Source organism: Ischnura elegans, chromosome 6 (genome assembly GCF_921293095.1).
Source record: "Ischnura elegans chromosome 6, ioIscEleg1.1, whole genome shotgun sequence".
Taxonomy (NCBI): Eukaryota; Metazoa; Arthropoda; class Insecta; order Odonata; family Coenagrionidae; genus Ischnura; species Ischnura elegans.
The window spans coordinates 11,456,644-11,474,740 of record NC_060251.1 but is presented as its reverse complement, the minus strand read 5'-3'; the positions used below and the strand labels follow the sequence as shown (position 1 = coordinate 11,474,740).

The window sequence follows — 18,097 nt, the reverse complement described above, 5'->3', positions numbered from 1 at the left end:
ATGAATTCTAATGTATAATTAATATCGATATTAATCGAAAAATAATATTATGTTTCTAGCAATAACACGAAATGTGTGAATCCTTGCACCACCTTTTGTCTTTGAATCGTTCAACAACGCTTACTCCGAGTTTTTATCCGGCCTAATCCACCGGCTGACCATCTTTTTCCGAATCCCTTGCCTTTTAAATGCTGCCATTCTTAAAAGTGATAAGATCACACTTGACCTATCGTTAACTTTTATGTGGCTCATTACAGTAAAAAAATAGTACATAATGCCTTTGCAATGAATTTAAAATTATTTGAAATATATAACGAAATACAAAATAAGCAAACAAATAAAAAATAAATTTTAAGCAAAATTTCCCCGTCGAGGACCAGCAGTAGAAACAATCACCTACACTGTCACAGACACAGGTTCATTCCACTGGATCACCACAGCAGCTTTCACGTAAAGGTTTATGATATGTGCAATAGAAATAAACAAGGAAAAACGGGGAAAGTACGGAATAAATGCATACGAAATAATCATTAAATCCGACATAAATCGAAACAGAATTATAAATTTGCAAGTAACATCTCTCTCCGAGTGAATTTATATCTTCACCCGCAAACGAAATGCTTTCGGTGAGAAACCAAGGAAAACAAAACGAGTAAGGAGAACTAAAATTCCGCGGGAAGGAGAAGTGGTGCCACAAACGTTGTCCTAAAACTTTTGAAAGTGACTGTACATTCGAAGCGTGTACTTATTTGACGCCAGACCGTGATCGAGGCCTGCTAGGCACTAACAGACTTCCGTATCTTAGGACAACATTTTGACGGGTTTAGGAAGGGCAGCAGGTTTTAAGCTATTTTATTTTTTCGGCCGTGATGATTCGAGAGCGAAGCTCATTCATGCGGAGCTACCGGAGGGAGCGCGCATTATCAATGGCTTCGTGAGTTATTGAGCTTTGAAAAATTTACCACACTCTAACTCACTCGATTTTTGACAGCATTCCTTAATCTTCGGTCGCATTTTATAATAGAGAAAATTAATTTCCTGAAAAACCTCTAAAGTGTATAGCCGCCCTTGAACATATGAGCCGTAGCCTTGACGAAGATCAAGAGGAGCTTTTTAGTGGGTCACTGCCGGCCGGCATTTCGGACAGTCAGCCAAGGTCGATCTTCCCTGGATCCCTTCCCTGGGCAGGAGGCTTTAAAAGACAGACTTCGCGACCCAGAGCTCCAGTCAAACCGTCGCGACAGTCCTCGGCGAAGGGAATCCACGTTTTCGGAAGAGTTTGAACATCCTCTACCACCAACTATAAGCGATCGAAACATCCACGATGACGTATTGGAGTACTGCGAAGCTCACAGCGGCCCTGCTGTTTGTTGGCTGTGTCATTTCCATTGCATCAGCGGCTCCGAAGAAGTCAAAACTAGGTGAGTGATTGATTATATTTCATGTTAATAATTGAGATAATATTTTCTGATTGATTGAAAGACGCGATAATAATAACCATAGTAATATTAATAACAATCTGATGGTAAGATATTAGCCAATACAGAATATTTAAATAGGCACAATCATGTTGAAAAAATGATTGATCAAAAACTGGCCGACCAGCACAAATAAATAGATTTTAAGACCACATACTATCAATACCACCCCGAAACTGTGGTTGAAAACTGTTCATATAATCTAAATTACGATTTGGCAATCCAAACAGATTGAACCATTGCAAATAATTGACGAGATATCATGTTGACTGACAAGACAAATAGAAATTGTCACATAATTGATATTGCTGTAGCTCTCTCACATAACATCGAAAATACAATAGCCGGAAAATAAACAAATACGAAGAATTTGATACAGTGTCCGGCGTGATGCGGTGGAAATCTTTGATATTCAGCTTATTAAAACAACTTGTCTCTTTCCTCACTCTTTTATTTTCACCGACCATGGTTTCGGCAACTTGTGCCTTTGTCAAGGTTGACAATGGCCTTGAGTTGAGTGCCTTGATAATGGCACAAGTTCCCGAAACCATGGTCGGTGAAAATAAAAGAGTGAGGAAACAAGCAAGTTGTTTTAATAAGTTGAATACGAAGAATTTGCATTATAAATTAAAAGAATGTGTAACAGGTTTTTGTAGCACCTACTGTGATCTCTGCTACCGGGATCATACCAAAATAAATGCAAAATAGTTTTTCAATACTCAATCTTAATTCAAATACATACATGAAACAGCATAAAGCCGTTATAATTTCAACTTGCCACACCACGAGAAAATTGCTCAACTCAATATCACAGTAAAGAGTTACTCTGGTGAGAACTCGAACTCTTTGCATAAAAAAAACTCAATAAAAATTAAAGAAAATTTATTGAATAGTAATAATAATGGTAATTGATGCAATAAATCAAACAAAAGAAATAAATCGAATAAATAAATAAAACAAAGGAATAAACAGATTCAGACAACATTTTAAAACATATTTGGAAGTTATGTGCCCTACTAGGCAAAAGGCATGTTTTAATTATACCAATAGGTTTTTAATGCATTGCTCACCTGGTATAAGGAGATTTTATTGTATAGAATAATATTTAAAGAGACAAATTGAACAAACTTTCTTCGACAAACAAATCGACTCTGGCAACAAAAGTAAAAGCACTTTTGCTTAGCTAATCTAAGAAAAGTTGTACCAAATGCCTCCACTATAATTTTGTTTCTTATTTAATTATATAATTTAGGTCCTATGAACAACTAATTAACGGATTGTAATAAACTAATAGTATCTAATGGTGTCTAAGAAAACCGCGGTAGATTCCTTATTACTGACAATGAGTGCGCAACCGATAAGGATTATATGGAAAGAAAATTGGCGCTCCGGGATCGCCCGCAGGCAAATAGAGACTGCTACTTACCCTTACAAAACATAGTTTCAGTTTTCACGCGACCTTCAATAACTCAGACATTCCTTCCTCTAAAAAACTACTTACGTAATTCATACATCATCATCATAAGTCAACAGTTATGAGATTGCTTTGATACCGCTCTCCCTTCCTCTCTCGTATTTCTCTTTTTAGATGCTTTATAACCTGCCCTAAGTATGTAATTCATTCACGGCCGTGCCTAGCATTTCTCCCAATCAACCTTTCCTTTGAAGATTGTCACTAGGCCATCATTTCTCATTACGTGGCTCAGGGGCGCAGCTAGGAATTTAGGGCAGGGGGGTTTTAGGCGCAACAACACCTGGGGTGTGTGGTATCCCCGCCAGGATAAGCGGGAGGTGCGGGGACCCTCCCCCAGAAAATATTTTAGATAAATGTTTCAAAATGGTGAGTTTTATGGCTTTCTGAGGGATATTTAATTAATCCTTACACTCTTCTATAATTACATTAATAAAATTAAGTAAAATGGATTAAACTCATAAGTTTCTCTCAGTTCCTGGGGGGGTTTTATCCCTCAAACCTGCGCTGCGCCACTGACGTGGCTTATGAAGTTCTTTTTATGGTTTTACTTTTACTTCTCTCTTCTCCAACTCTAGCAATTCCCCATTTCTTACTCGTTCGATCCATATCTTTATCTTCATCATTCTCTGGCAGGACCCGAATGCCTCCACTCTTGACTTCTCTGCAGCTGGTCCAGGGGGAGAGGGGGTCGGGTTGTGGCTTCATCTGGGTAAGATTAAGCAAATAAACAAGTCGAGTCAGCTGTCAATGACCACACCTCCCTCCCATATAGAGGCATGCTCCGTATGTAGCACCTGATGAATCGTTTTCTTAGTTCCATGTTTGCACTCTCAGCTGTAAGAATGTTCTTCGCTCTCTAGAAAGCCCTCTTCGCCTGCCCTATTCTGCTGATTATTTCTTTCTTGATTCGTGCATCGTTGATAATTCGGTTTCCTAGGGAGCAAAACTTTATCACCTCTTCAAGCTTTTGTTTTCTTAATTTGATGCTTATTCTAGCTTCCTCTCTTTTGCTGCATTTTATATATTTGTATTTTTTAATTTTTGGCTGATATCTGGCCTATGTCCTTTTCATATTTATCAAGTTCTTCTTAAAATCATTCTCTGTCTCGACTATGACTGCTGTATCATCAGAAAATCGCAACATGCCAAGTCTTTCTCCGTGGATATAGTCACCTAAACTCTTCTCCTTGCTTTCATTGACGAATTGATTCACGCATGAAATCTTATTTCGAATCCCACCCCGAGGGCCCACCTCCCACAGAAATGAATAAAATTCAGTTCCTCTCAACTGCCCATCTATAACCGCTTCGTAAACTCCGTAGTACTCTTTCCATCCAATAGTAGTAATGTCGTCATTAGTCAATAATCCTAAGATTGGTTTGACGCAGCTCTCTATTCCTCTCTCCTATCCCATAGCTTTTTTATAGCAACGTATTTCTTCTCTTTTACATCCTTTATAACCCTCTGTCCCATGTAACTCATTCGGGGCCGTCCCTTGCCCTTCTTCCCTTCCACCTGACCTTCAACGATTGTCTTCATCAGGCCGTCGTGCCTCAAAATGTGGCAAACTAAGTTGTCCCGTCTTCTACTTAAGGCTTTTAGAAGACGTCTGTTTTCTCACATTCTTCGTAGCACTTTAACTACTTACTCGATCGATCCATTTTATCTTCATCATTTATCGATAGCACCACGTTTGGAATAAATCCACTCCTGACTTCTCTGCGGTTGTCAACGTCCAAGCCTCGCTTCCATAGTAAGTGCTATTGTAAGTCCTTATTTTTTTCAATTTAATATTTATTCTGAATACAAAATTTCAAGGGTTTCCTTACTTAACAATTCTAAACGTAACATGGGCGTACCCAGCGAGGGGCAGGAGGGGGTAGCTGCCCCCCCTAGAAGCAAACATCGCAAAAGCCTTTAAGGAAAATAATAATATTTTTGCAGGCAAATAATTTTAAAAACTAATAAAGAACTGTTAAAGTTTCCTTAAAATGTTGTTTTCATTCACCTTTTCCTTATCGCTTAAATCGTACCTACACCTTGAACAACCATGGCTTGCCCCCCCCCCCTCCTAGTTTTCATTCTGGGTTCGCCCTTGAAACGTAACCTAACACCGGTCTTCCACACGCCCTATGAAATAATATGCGAGCACTACTGCTTCATGGTCACCCATTGGCGCGGGAATTTGTAGCATTCGGCTGAGGGAGTGGGGATGATACTTTCTAGAACACCGGAAATTTCCCGCCAATTCAAAACGAAAGAAAAACATCGCGAAGATATTGATTGTGAGCATCCATAAACTCCAACCATGCATAGCTCTGATTGTGAGCGCTAAGCAAATAACACGAGTCTGATGATTATCGATAATGATCAGCGTGAAAAGACCAGTTTCTCCGGATAAAATGGATACGAGGACGTCTCGTATGAAAAAAAAAGTTTCTCTCTCTCCTCCGATGGAAAACTATGTTTGGATAAAATATTATAGTAGTGTAACGCGATGACTCATCAATCTCATATCATAGTGTCTGCTTGTTCTCATTGTGCCATCAGTGTCTACTTGCCTGTCAATGAAGAGGTCGCGGGTTCGAATCTGACCTCGGGTAATGTGCTTGAAACTGATGGGAATTATACAGACCGCTATTCATTCAGAGCGGTTGATTCCAATTTGTTTCGAGGCTATCGGACTTTGTTGCTTTTGAAAATTTTCACTCCTACAAGTCACTAAGAGTGCTCATATCGCCATCGAATTGAAAATTTCCAAGCAAAACAAATCCGCTCGCATTGCTAACTAATCAGAATCAACCGTTCGGGATTAAAACCGATTGTAATAATTCCGATAACACCCTCCCTGCGGGTAGATTTATCCCCACCAAGACATTTGTGCTTCACTCTATTAATCGGAATTATTCCGTTGTCATAGCGAAGTAGGCCATCGTAAGGAGTCGCCAAATGAAAAAAGTCTCATAAAATTCCGATCGCTTTACCAACCACTCGGAATCAACAGCTCGTGACGACAATTGATCGCAATTATTCCGATCATTATCACACACACCATCCTCGGCGTGGATTTTTTTATCGATTCCATTCCTTAATGACTATAAATACCAGAGGACTGGACGAACAGCGATTCGGGAGGAAAAATCCGCCAATATTGAAAAGATAAGATAAACAGATTGGGAAGGTGAGGGGGAATTAGAATTGATAACTATTGTATTCAGCTTGAGAATGTTTTAAACCTATTTGCTTAATTAATTATTTTTAATGGTTAAAGATATCTTTTTGTGGCCTCGTACGGTATGGTATTTGGGGGAGGCGACCGACAGGTGAGGTCATTTTCTCCGTGAGGGAAGGGTGGATATAAACCCGGCGTAGGCATTAGCCTGCTCTTAACGAAAGGCGCCAAGGGGACCACGGCTTAACGTCCCATCTGACGGACAGAGTGTTGCGCTTGAAATGTTCGCCACTCAACATTCAAGCAGGGCAGTCTCTGAAACATTTTCACGATTATAAAATTTATTACAACTTAGTTTTCAATGTTACCGCATATTCTTCAAGGTACAAATGGTGTCTAGTGCATTCAATTTATACAATCTTCTCCTCTCTTGCTATCCTCTCTATTCCGTTCGCTTTCTACTTCAGGTTTTCCCATCTCCTCCCCCTCCTCTTCCCCTTTACTTCTCCCACTCCAGTGAAATATTGTGTAATATTGTAAGCACTGCACACACCATTTGTTCGTTGAAGATGATGTAGTAACATTGTCACCTAGGTCGTAATCAGGGGCGGAGGGGAGTGATTGGGGGCCCTCGGCTAGGGCTCATCTACATCTACATAATACCCCCCAAGCCGCCTAAAAGGCGTGTGGTAGGGGGTGTTAGGACACCAGCCGCTTACACATAAAAATGAAGTGCTCTAACGAAGTTAGGACTAGCATTTATTAAAGTCCTTTATGGTTCGGGGGAAAACTAATTCCCACACCTATCCGCTCGGAAAAATATCTTTCTTAATTTATCCCTTTTGTCGGACCTGGAAATATAGTGGGCTCTGAGATGATATTTTTCGTGTCGTTCATAAAGATAACTATTCTCAATTGATCCAGCAATCTAAGACTAGTGCGCAGCCTCCGAGTCTCAAGCGGCTCCCAGCCTAATTCGCGCTTAACGCGTCTTCTGCGTAACGCTGTCTGTGCGCCCGTAGCAGTATTTGACGAACCGCGCAGCCATCTTTTGTATTTTGTTCAGTTCACGGATAAAGTCTATCTGCACCGGATCCCATATGCTCGCTGCATATTCAAGGTGTGGTTGGACGAGTGCGAAGTAGCGCCTTTCTTTTACTTTCTCATCCGAATACCTCCCCACATTAATATAGACGAATCCTATAACTTCTTCCGGGCTCAGCCACAAATATTCCTACATATGTGTGTTCCCCACGATAAGCTCGAAGTTTTCGTAACTGCCAAGTATTTCACTTCGTCTTTTGCCTTTATTTTAATACCATCCAAAGCATAAACATTGTTATAGTCGGATGAACTCCACAAGAAATGTGCCGACATGCATTTTCTCATACTAAGTTCAATTCCCCACTCGTGGCTCCACAAATGAACGTTGTTTAAATCCGATGATAGAATTTCATTGTCGGAGTGATCACTAATTTCGCGATAGATGAGAGCGTCGTCAGCATACAAAAGTATTTTACCTCATGATGGGGTCCTCCTTACCGAGGGATTCAGAGAACCTCCCCCGGAAAAGTTTAGGAAATTGAATGCCTTGAAATGGATTTTGACGCAATTCTGGCTATTAAAAGCCAGGTTGAAGTTAATAAAAAATAGAAATTTCGCAAGAAAAGTACAATGTAAAGTGACTATTTCAAAACTTTTATATTAAATAATGTATCACGGTTCTATTTATCAACTCAGTGATTTTTTTCCTTGAACAGCGCTGAAATCTAAAAAACACCTATGAAATAACCTTTCCGAAGAACGCTTACAAAAAATCATCACGATATCTCTTATCTTCTGACAGCTTAACTTATTTTTTTTAATAGTATTTTTACTCTTAAGTATGCGGTTAAATAAAGCAAATAATGAAAACGTATAATTTTATAATAGCAAAAAATCTTTGTTACAGATAATCTGAGTATCATTTTTTACTACACCTTTAATGTATGCCTCACGATCGTTGAGGGGGCCCACGGCCGGCCGACCTGGCCAGACCGCCCCTCGTCGGAATGAATTTTTATGTTTCATATTCTGATGTTTGGCCAGCTTTTTCTATTTCAGCCCGCTACGGACACACATAACAATAAATGTTGTGGAGCGGAGGTCAGTGGCGCCGACTTCATGGGGCCTGAGGGGGCCCGAGCCCCCTCAAAGATTCGTTAGGGAGGGCGGAGCCCCCTCAATAATTCAAGAAAATAATTAAGTTATATAATGCTTTGGGAAATCACAAAAATATATTGGTATTTTCCCATGTTTGACGATAGATACCTTTTAAAATACATTCAATATTGTGTTAAAACAAATAATTTTAAGGTAGTAAGCAGGTTAACCGAAAACAAGTGGTGTGAATTATGATAGTGTTACGGTGCTGAGACACACTTTGAATTTAACCTCTTCCCGGGGTAAGACCCTCGATATGGGCCCCCCCAATATTTTTTATAAGTCGGCGCCCCTGGCGGAGTACAGGGTGTGTCCTGAAAGTAGTAGGACTGATTTTTTCCCACACACGCGGACGGTCGGACGGGAGTTTTCTGGGTTGTAAGTGGTGGAAGGGACTCTAACAAAGCGCTGCAAACGCGCGGCAGTCGGCTCTGAGCTCTTGCGGAGTGTGAATCGTATTTCTTCCAGACCTCTGTCAAGTGACCTCGTCACGGTGCGTCATGGAACGTTTAGTGGAGCAGCGTTACGCAGTGAAATTCTGCGTTAAACTCGAGAAAAGCGGCAAGGAGACCCATGAACTCATCAAGGCAGCTTACGGGGATAGTGCCATGAGCAGATCAACCGCTCAACGTTTGAATACGACCCAGAAACGAAGCGGCAAAGTGCAGAATGGCACTCAGCGACATCGCCGAAACCCAAAAAAGCTCGCATGTCCAAATCGAAGCAAACATCCATGCTCATGTGCTTCTTCGATTCGAAAGGTGTCATCCACAGTGAGTTTGTGCCACCAGGGCAAACCGTTAATGCAGCTTTTTACGTGAAAGGAAAGACTGCGAAAACGCATCTTCCGCGTCCGACCAGCCATCGCCGCTTCGTGGATCCTTCATCATGACAATGCGCCGGCCCACACCGCGTTCATTGTCGTTGACTACCTGGCGAAACACGGTGTGGCAACCCACCCTACAGCCCGGATATCGCCCCCCCGGACTTCTTCTCTTCCGCAAGCTCAAGACCCCCCTGAAAGGGCGTCACCACGGGTCGGTGGAAGCTTTCCAAAAGGCCGTGACGCGTGCTGTAAAGGACATCCCGGAGTCAGCCTTCCAGGAAGCGTATGCTGCGTGGAAAACTCGCTGGCAGCGTTGTGTCGATGCCCTTGGGGGCTACTTTGAAGATTTTTGAAGCGATGTACCTATATGAGAAATACATTTTTTGTTCTCGACTCAGTCCTACTACTTTCAGGACACACCCTGTATAACCTGATCCCGTGCGCGTTATACGGAAATCCGCAAGCCACATTTTTACCCGATTTATCTGATTTCCGGTTTTTTCCGTCTACCACAGTACCGTTGTCCTCGTCCATTTTCTATCATTTGTTCCCATCCCTTTCTTTCCTTCTCTATGAATTTATTTGTGTATTTGCGCTTATGGCGTCGTGTGATTGAGTGTAGGAGTCAATTGAGAGTAAATTAGTTAATACATGTATATTAGGTTCGGGTGACCTTGATCGATATCAAAAAAACATCGATATTTTCAACGTGAATATCGTTATTAGATGTTTGATATTCCCGTATTCGATATTTTGATCTCGATATTGGCAAGGAACAATTTTTCTGCGTTTTTCCCGAAGCATGGAACGAAAAACGATTATAGCTCATCTTATTTATAAAAGTTATGTTCAAATTTCCCGGCAATGTATGAATATATGTAGCTGATAATTAATGCAAATGTCAGTATATAAATGTGAGTTTCGCACCTCTGTATCGATATCAGCAAAAACCAATATTTTCGTGTCAATATTTTCAGTCCTCCCGATAGTCAATGACACGATATTCGGCATTTCTCAATAATGCTCGAACCTAATTTTCATAGCCCAGACTCTATGTACAAATAGGTAATTTAGATTTGGTTATTTCCCACCTGTTCCTCCCTGTAGCATAATAATAATAATAATTATATTTATTTGCTATGGTTACAATACACATAAGAGCACAAATTTTACATTAGTGGTGAAAAAAGTACATATTACAAAATACATATTAATTATATACATACATTATATACATAAAACATATTAATTATAAGTGAATTGCATATAAAAATAAATAAATAGCATATTACAGAAGATAATTCAGTTTCGGTTTATCAAGTTGAATTTGATTGAAACATGAAAACGTGAATATGTCATTTAATAAGGTATTTTTATCATAATAATAAATAAAAAAATTGACACTTGATATCATTTTATAACATTTAATGAATAATAAACCAAGAAATGGTCAAGAAAAAAAGAGGAAAACCGTCGTAAATTCTATCGGGTATTAAATTTTGGATTACATGACTATGAATTATAGATTATTGAATTACGTTTTGCGGGATAGGTGAGAATGAAGTTTGGATTTGAAGGACTGCACAATTGAAATATTCTTTAAGTTGATGGGGAGGGAATTCCATAATTTTGTTGAGCTTACGAGGGAGAGGTGATGGCACAAGTCGAGCGTGATGTGGGAGAAAGAGGGTCGTACACAGGATCCGTTTTACCCAGCGTCTGGCGGCAGGTCGGGCGGTCGACGATCGCCGAGGGCCCCGACCTTAGAGGGCCCCTCGCATCGCTCAAGCATCTCTTGAAGCCTATATGAAAGGCGTAATGCAGAAAGACCCAGATTATCCTGAACCGAAGTTTTTTTTGCAGTTTTAAAATTCTGCGTTTATATTTGTTGCTTTATTTACAACATACGCAGTGTGAAAATTTTATTTAAAAAAAATAGAGGTGTCAGAAGATGAAAGATAGCCTGATGCTTTTTTGAAAAGGTCGTACGGAAAAAAATTTTCTTTTTTTTTATTTTTACGGAAAAAATTCACTAAATATATAATGGAGCCAAAATACATTATAAAATTTTGTAAGCAATGGAATTCTAATTTTTAAAGAGTCTATTGATTTGATCTGAGGTTTCCGTGGCGTTTCTTCATATGAGTCTTGGATTCCGGGCGTTCCTCCGCGTTTAGATGTCCATAAGTGACGACAGTTTCTCCAGCCATCCTGCTGGTGTCTTTAGGTCAGAAGTACCGATGCATAAAATTTGGTTAACCGAAATTTATATACATGATGATGTGATGTATTAGATTCATGACTTCTCAATGCTATTCCTCGCAATTACAAAACATTGAAATGCAAAATATTGGGATAAAATTGGATCGCATTGCACTCATCACCGCGCCGCGGACATTTTTGAGAACCGATAAAAATGCGACCGAAGTGACAGCAGAAATCAGCATCCTCTGAGATGGAATTGGGCCTCCTCTATGCAGTCCCTTTGCTTTCACCCAAGAGGCCGCGGTTCGATTCCCCGGTATGGTAACTTTTATGCCGGCCTCGGTGTCGGCGGGGTAAAGTCTTCACCTGCTAAACCGAAGATCGTGGGTTTGACTCCCGTCTACATAGGTTGCTCCCATCCAGGGCATGGATATTAGTGTATTTTCAATTGCTAAAAGTTATGAAAACCCTGATTTAAATGCCAAAGAGCGCTTTTCGGCAGTGTGGCAATAAATAAATAAAATGTAGCCTTATCTCAATTTTTAAACATTTATCTTAGTATTTTCCGTGAGGTAAAATTTCAAATTTGAGATACAGGATCGCCTTGGCAGGTTGGCGCTGTATATGCACTCGGAAAATTTCAAGACTCATCTTACCCCATAAAGTGTGTATCTAACTACATTCGGCACTTTCTTACATGAAAAAATAGGTATTGGGTAATATTTTGTTCAAATAGAAAAGGAGAAAAACCCTTCTTAATGATAAATGCAATTTATTGGTGGTAGTTTAAAAGTTGTAGAGCAAAGAATCTTCTTTCGAATTTGGGCTAAAATTGCCATAGTTTACGGTACTGGGTTCAAAGCCTTGTTGCAGCCTGTGGGCATCTCCAAACAAAAATCTTTAAGATGCAGGATAGCATAGGTAAAAGAGCTTGCTCACCTACCCTGTATGTATGTATTTCATATGTCTGTCTGTGGTGTACGCTACCCTCTTCGATAAAGTTTTAATTTTATCCCTTTACAGTTGACAAATTCAAAATCTGCCACCCAAAAGAGAAGGAATTCCAGAAGTGTTTCAAGTCCTCATTTGAAGATGCCCTGGCATTCATAGCCAAAGGTAAGGTATCAGAGTTATGAGGTAAGAACAATTCATTGGAGCAATGCAATTTTTTAATCAACTTCTTTTTAAGGGAGCCGCGAGTTCAACATAGTGCCATTGGAGCCTCTACATGTGCCCAAGTTGCATGTTGGAGATAGCAATGGACCTGTTGGTTTTGGCCTTACCTTTGATCGGTGCGATATTCATGGACTGAGTAACTTGAAGGATGTCTCTGCCAAGTAAGTTCCTATATGCCTATTTTTTTCATTACCAACAATGGTTCTCTGAAGAAAATTAACTGCTGAAATGGTTAAGTCACTTTAAAATTTGAAAATTTTCTTAAAAAAGGCTTCAGTAACTTAAGCCATCCTTATAGTTTTATCAGAAACTTTTAGAAATTATTTAAGTTACTTTAAGGTTTTAGAAGTAAGTACTTAAGATCGACAATTATGACAATGTGCATGAATTCAAATTCCCTAAATTTTTTCTGATCCTATCCTGATAACAATCTGCCATTTACCCTTCCCTTTTCTCACTTTGTTTCATTGTGATGCACTGTTTTTTAAGTTGAGTAATACAAAATTCTTTATAAATACATATTCAAATTCTTTTTTAAATACATTACTTTAAAATGAATACGTATAAAAACAGTAACTTGTAAACTTCATTTCAGCCAACTGAAAGAATAAAAAACAAAGACCCTCAGCCAACTGACAGCATATCAGTTGTTTTGATTCACACTCCATGGCAAAGATTGTTCTCTGACCTTATTGACGAGATTTCTTTGCTTTTCCCTGATTATCCTGATATTCTTCCAGTTAGTTCAGGAAGGCTTACATGAAAAAGGAAATGCTTTCATCACTAAAACGATTTTTTTTCTCACTATTAGGGCTGATCTTGAGAAGAACACTTTTGAAATTGTATTGACAGTTCCTCACATAATCATCACTGGAAAGTATCATATTGATGGAAGAATTTTGCTGCTTCCAATCAGAGGCCAAGGAGATATCAATATGACTTGTGGTAAGTATGGTGTTCACGGGAAAAAAGATGCAACACACCGTTATCCAAATCATTAGGATCTATCATCATTTTGATTGCAATAATTAGCTCAGCGTGTGAAAGGTTTTCATCTAATTAATTGTTTCTTTATATCCAATTCAAATGGATAAGTTAGAACAAAAAAAGAGAGAGTATAACGTTCAATAATGGTGAAGAACTCAAAGATATGAATGTGTGTTTCATTCAATACTCACATTCAACTATTTACATCATTACGGAGGAGGAAGGCCTTAGGCTGAGGTCAGAAGACAAACCAATAAATGTCGGCCTCAGTAGTGGCGGGGATTAAAGGTTGTGGGTTCGAGTCCTGCCTGGATAGGTCGCCCCTTCCAGGATAAGTAAACGTCCGTTGTTGATTGTTTAAACCCCCAAATTGTTTAAACCCTCATTGTGCTGTTTTTGGGGGTGATTGAGATAAATATATGTAATTGAAATAGTATATGTACTTGGAAAACAGTAATGGTTGAATTTATTGCTTTGTGAGCTTTCCCTGCTGTTTTTTCTCTCTCTACTAAGCTAGGCTTTTTAAACCAAATAAAAATACATCTATTGAAAACTCTGCACTCTCCCCACAGCTTCATTCGGTAAAACCTCAAATGATTTTAACACTCCTGCATCATTCTCAAGAAGAAATGCAACTTTTTTTCTCATGGAATATGTTTATGATGCTTTTCAAACAGCATGGCATATGTAACTACCTATTTCTAAATTCTCAATAAAATCTGGTTTAGCACCATTCATCATCATCATGAGTCAATAATCCTAAGATTTGTTTGATGTACGTAGTTCTCCTCTCAATTCTCCCATCACCTAATCTTTCTTGTCTACATATTTCTTCTCTTTCACATCCTTCTTTACCTGTTTCACATATGTATTACATTCGAGGTCTTCCTTTTCCATTCTCACCATCTACTTGTCCCTCAATGATTGTCTTCACCAGGACATCATGTCTCAAGTTTTTTCTGTTGTCTTGTCAAGGTTTTCTTGAGGTTTCTCTTCTCTCCTACTCTTCTTAGGACTTCCTCTTTACTTACTGGGTCATTGCATTACCTTTATCCATTGTTATTCCATTAACCTTTATCTATTACTTATAGAATACCTGCTTTAAAATCAGGCCTGAGTTGAATGTGACTTGCTAAAATGATAAAATTTAATGAATGAGTTTCAAAATGTGATTTATTGTGTCCATTGATTAAAGTTTCAAAATTTTCTTTTATCCTTGCACTAAAACTACTAATTAATATCTTTCCTCTTATCTTGACCTCGTTTAATTCATGGTAAAAATAGTTCTCGGAGGAACAATCAACTCTAACTATATATCGTAACATTTATTTATTTAAAAATATTGTATATCATTGTATTTTATATTGTTCTCGTGTTTTATTTCATAGCCCTGATGATAGTTAAAAATAAACAGAAACGTTGGCTGAAACTTTTTTGCATCACATTGACCTATACTCCGAGAACTATTTTTACTAAAACTACTTTAAATTTGTGCCACATTAAAACAATCACAGCCCCCTGTGTTACATGTTAGCATATACCTACACACCAAATTTTTCTTCATTTTCTAGACTACCTACAGAGCTGAAAAATAATTTACGCACCATTGACAAATTAAAGAAACTTACATTCATATATTGGCCTGTTTCAAAATATTATTTAACTGGACTTAAAAAATGTCTAAAAGAGAAACTTTCCTCCATTCCTTGAAGATATAAGTTATGGAATGTATTTTGAAAGAAAATTCCTAAAAAAAAGTTGAAGTTCGAAGAAAATTCAGTTTTTTCTGTGTTTATTTTTTAAAATTTGGTTATGACATCATGCAATTTTTTCTAGAAAAATAAATACAGTTTAAATCTTCTGAGTAATATTACCTGCATAATTTTCTTCAGATAACCCAGTAATTGAGTGGAAAATCATGGGAAAACTTATTGAAAAGGCTGGAAAAACATACTTTGATGTGCAAAACTTCAAGTTACATCACAAGATACCCGGTGGTTCCATTCATCTGAGCAACCTTTTTGATGGAGATGAACGATTAGGTAAGTTTGATAGGATTTTAAAATGTTCCATGCCTTTGAGGTATATGTATATGAATTATTGCTATTTCCAGAAAGAAAGAGTGGTAAATTTTTTTTAATATAAAAGAAATTTGCAATGAAAAACTGATTCTCCATCACCAAACTAAGTGTTTGTGTTACATATCATATGCCCATCACTTCCTTAGCCAATCTCCCAGGCTCCGACCTATAGCTGCAATAGAACCCAATAAGTTATTTTTCAAGAGGATATATAACTTTTTTGAAACTCGAGCTATCATTTTGAAATAGTCAGCATTGATAAAATTGTTTGCTAACATTTGCCTTAATCTCAAATTTGAAAATTTTACCTTTGTATTTTCTCAGATGTGAAACTTTACATTCGAAATACAGATGAATAGGTGTGCTCTGTACACCTTGAAAATTTCCCGATGGTATTTGAGTTTATGAACAGGAAATTCAAAGTGAAGAAATATGTCTGGTTGAGGTATCCATTGCTAGAGTCTTAAAGATATTTTTCAATTTATTTGTCTTCCTCCTCAATGCAATGTAAGCAAACTTGATTTTTTATGGAGACCTATTTTTAATTCAGAACGTAAGCTTATGTGGTTCTGATATCCGGTCAAAGAAGGGAAATATCTCTTCCTGATCCTTTTATCCTGTTGGTTATGCATGTTAATGCATGGCAATGTTTGATGAAATATACATCTTCAGAATACTTTGCCTACCCGAAAGGACTCGGGAAGTCTTCCATATCATGATTTCATGGAAAAAAACTATACGCATTTCTTTCCGACTTAGACAACAACACTTCTTGGTGTGAAAAGCTCGAGTTTCTCTTATTTTTCATGCATGTCTTATGTTTTAAATTCTCCCTAAATTACTTAAATAATTGTCGTAATACATATTTATGTAAATAACGAACCTTTTCCTCGTCATAAAAATATGTGTTGTCAAAAGTGCTACATTTCAAACATCTAAAGAGACTAATTTTCTATTGTCCACAGGAGAAACAATGAATAGGTTCCTCAACGAAAATTTCAATGAAGTCCTTGGAATACTGTTGAAAGACTTTGATGAAACTATGGGAGAAGTAATGAAAGGTCTGGCCAAGAGGATATTCGATCAGCTACCTTACAACGAAATTTTCCCAAATGCCTAGTCAATCATTTAATAAAATATTTATTTAATATTCTATTTATTTCTTATGTGTGTAACTTTTTTACTTTAAAGTATGCAATAACCGTGAAGTCAAACTTAATATTCATACGCATCTATGCCCTGGTTGCTGAAAACTCACCACTGAGCTCAGGCCCGTGCTGCGCCACTGGGACGCCAGGACGTATCCTGGTGCACAGCCTGGAAATCTTTGGCGCCCTCCTGTTCCAAAACTGAAAAATTTTATTGTCAGAATACCAACATGAAGCAGTTAACTTGATTTCAATGATATATTATTTAACAGCACAATTAACACCATCTTGAGTAAATAAAAAAATTTATAAATACCCCAACGCCATCTGGTACTCCTCCCCATTCATAGTGCTGCCACTCTCTGGCCATGGCCGTTCACCACCCTAAGAAAGGGTCCACCACGGCCTGCCTGAGCTCTTGGTTGGCAATCTGGCGTCACCTCGCTGCCTCGGAGGCTAGGTGGGGAGGTATGAGTGAGGAAGGAAAAGAAAGGAGTAAGGTAGATAGATTTTGTTGGCTATTCAAACACTTGCACATTTTTTTCTTGAAATTTGCCACCAAGCACTGTACCCACTTGACCACAATGCTTCAAGAAGTATTATTGAAGTATTCTACTGATTAACACATTCCTTGCTGACCGTTTTTTTGAAGAAAATGCCCTGTGGCTGACTTTTTGGCAAAAATTTGTATTTTTTTATTATTATTTTAACTTCGTGATCTTATGATTTGTGATGCCTGGTACATGTTTTTGCACTTTTTTTCCAAAAATAACCCTTCATTTGTTGAAAATTTGAAATTTAAATTTTCAAAGTATCCTGTCAAACTTTTGATACCTTCCCGCAGCACACCTATATTTTCCCATATTTCTTTGCTCTTTGTCAGTACTGTAGCGAAAACCCGTTCAGACTTTATCACTTTCTGAAAAAAACTAATGGAAATAGTAATGCAGGTAACATTATTTTTTTATCTGGAAATGATACATTTAAATACGATTTTTAATGTTTTATCGCTCTAAAGAAAATATTGCGAGTATTACCAATATTTCCAGCAAAATGTTGCTCCCTATGATGGAAAAATTATACTGAACGATATGATATCCTCAGGATAAGATTTTATAATGATATGCATTTGTCTATAAATGAAAAGGAAAATTTGTATAAACGAAGAATTATTGCTATGAATTATATTGTTTTACAAATCAGAAATTGACTAGCATGATTTGAATAATTTTTCATTTAATAATTATAATTAATAAATTTTCATTAAATAATTATTATGCGTCAAATAATATCATTTTTAAAAAGAAATATTTAAATAGAAAATATAAAAGGCATTAAAAAATATTTT

General features: G+C 37.9%; 1 protein-coding gene across 1 annotated transcript; it reads left to right on the top strand.

Annotated features, from left to right (window-relative positions):
* The first annotated feature begins 769 nt into the window (after positions 1–769).
* On the top strand, positions 770–16,841 carry LOC124160358 (protein takeout-like). Its single transcript, XM_046536199.1, has 6 exons — positions 770–1,421; positions 12,381–12,473; positions 12,547–12,694; positions 13,345–13,478; positions 15,413–15,562; positions 16,567–16,841. The coding sequence occupies exons 1-6, from the start codon at positions 1,325–1,327 to the stop codon at positions 16,719–16,721; spliced, it is 777 nt and encodes a 258-aa protein (XP_046392155.1). The 5' UTR covers positions 770–1,324; the 3' UTR covers positions 16,722–16,841.
* The last annotated feature ends 1,256 nt before the right edge of the window (positions 16,842–18,097 follow it).

What these genes read in the sequence shown, in the direction of transcription:
- LOC124160358 (XM_046536199.1), top strand. Translation starts at nt 1,325, where the DNA reads ATGACGTATTGGAGTACTGCGAAGCTCACAGCGGCCCTGCTGTTTGTT. An exon ending in CCTGGCATTCATAGCCAAAG is followed by an intron (nt 12,474 to 12,546) that starts GTAAGGTATCAG and finishes CTTCTTTTTAAG; the next exon opens with GGAGCCGCGAGTTCAACATA. An exon ending in TTGAAGGATGTCTCTGCCAA is followed by an intron (nt 12,695 to 13,344) that starts GTAAGTTCCTAT and finishes TCTCACTATTAG; the next exon opens with GGCTGATCTTGAGAAGAACA.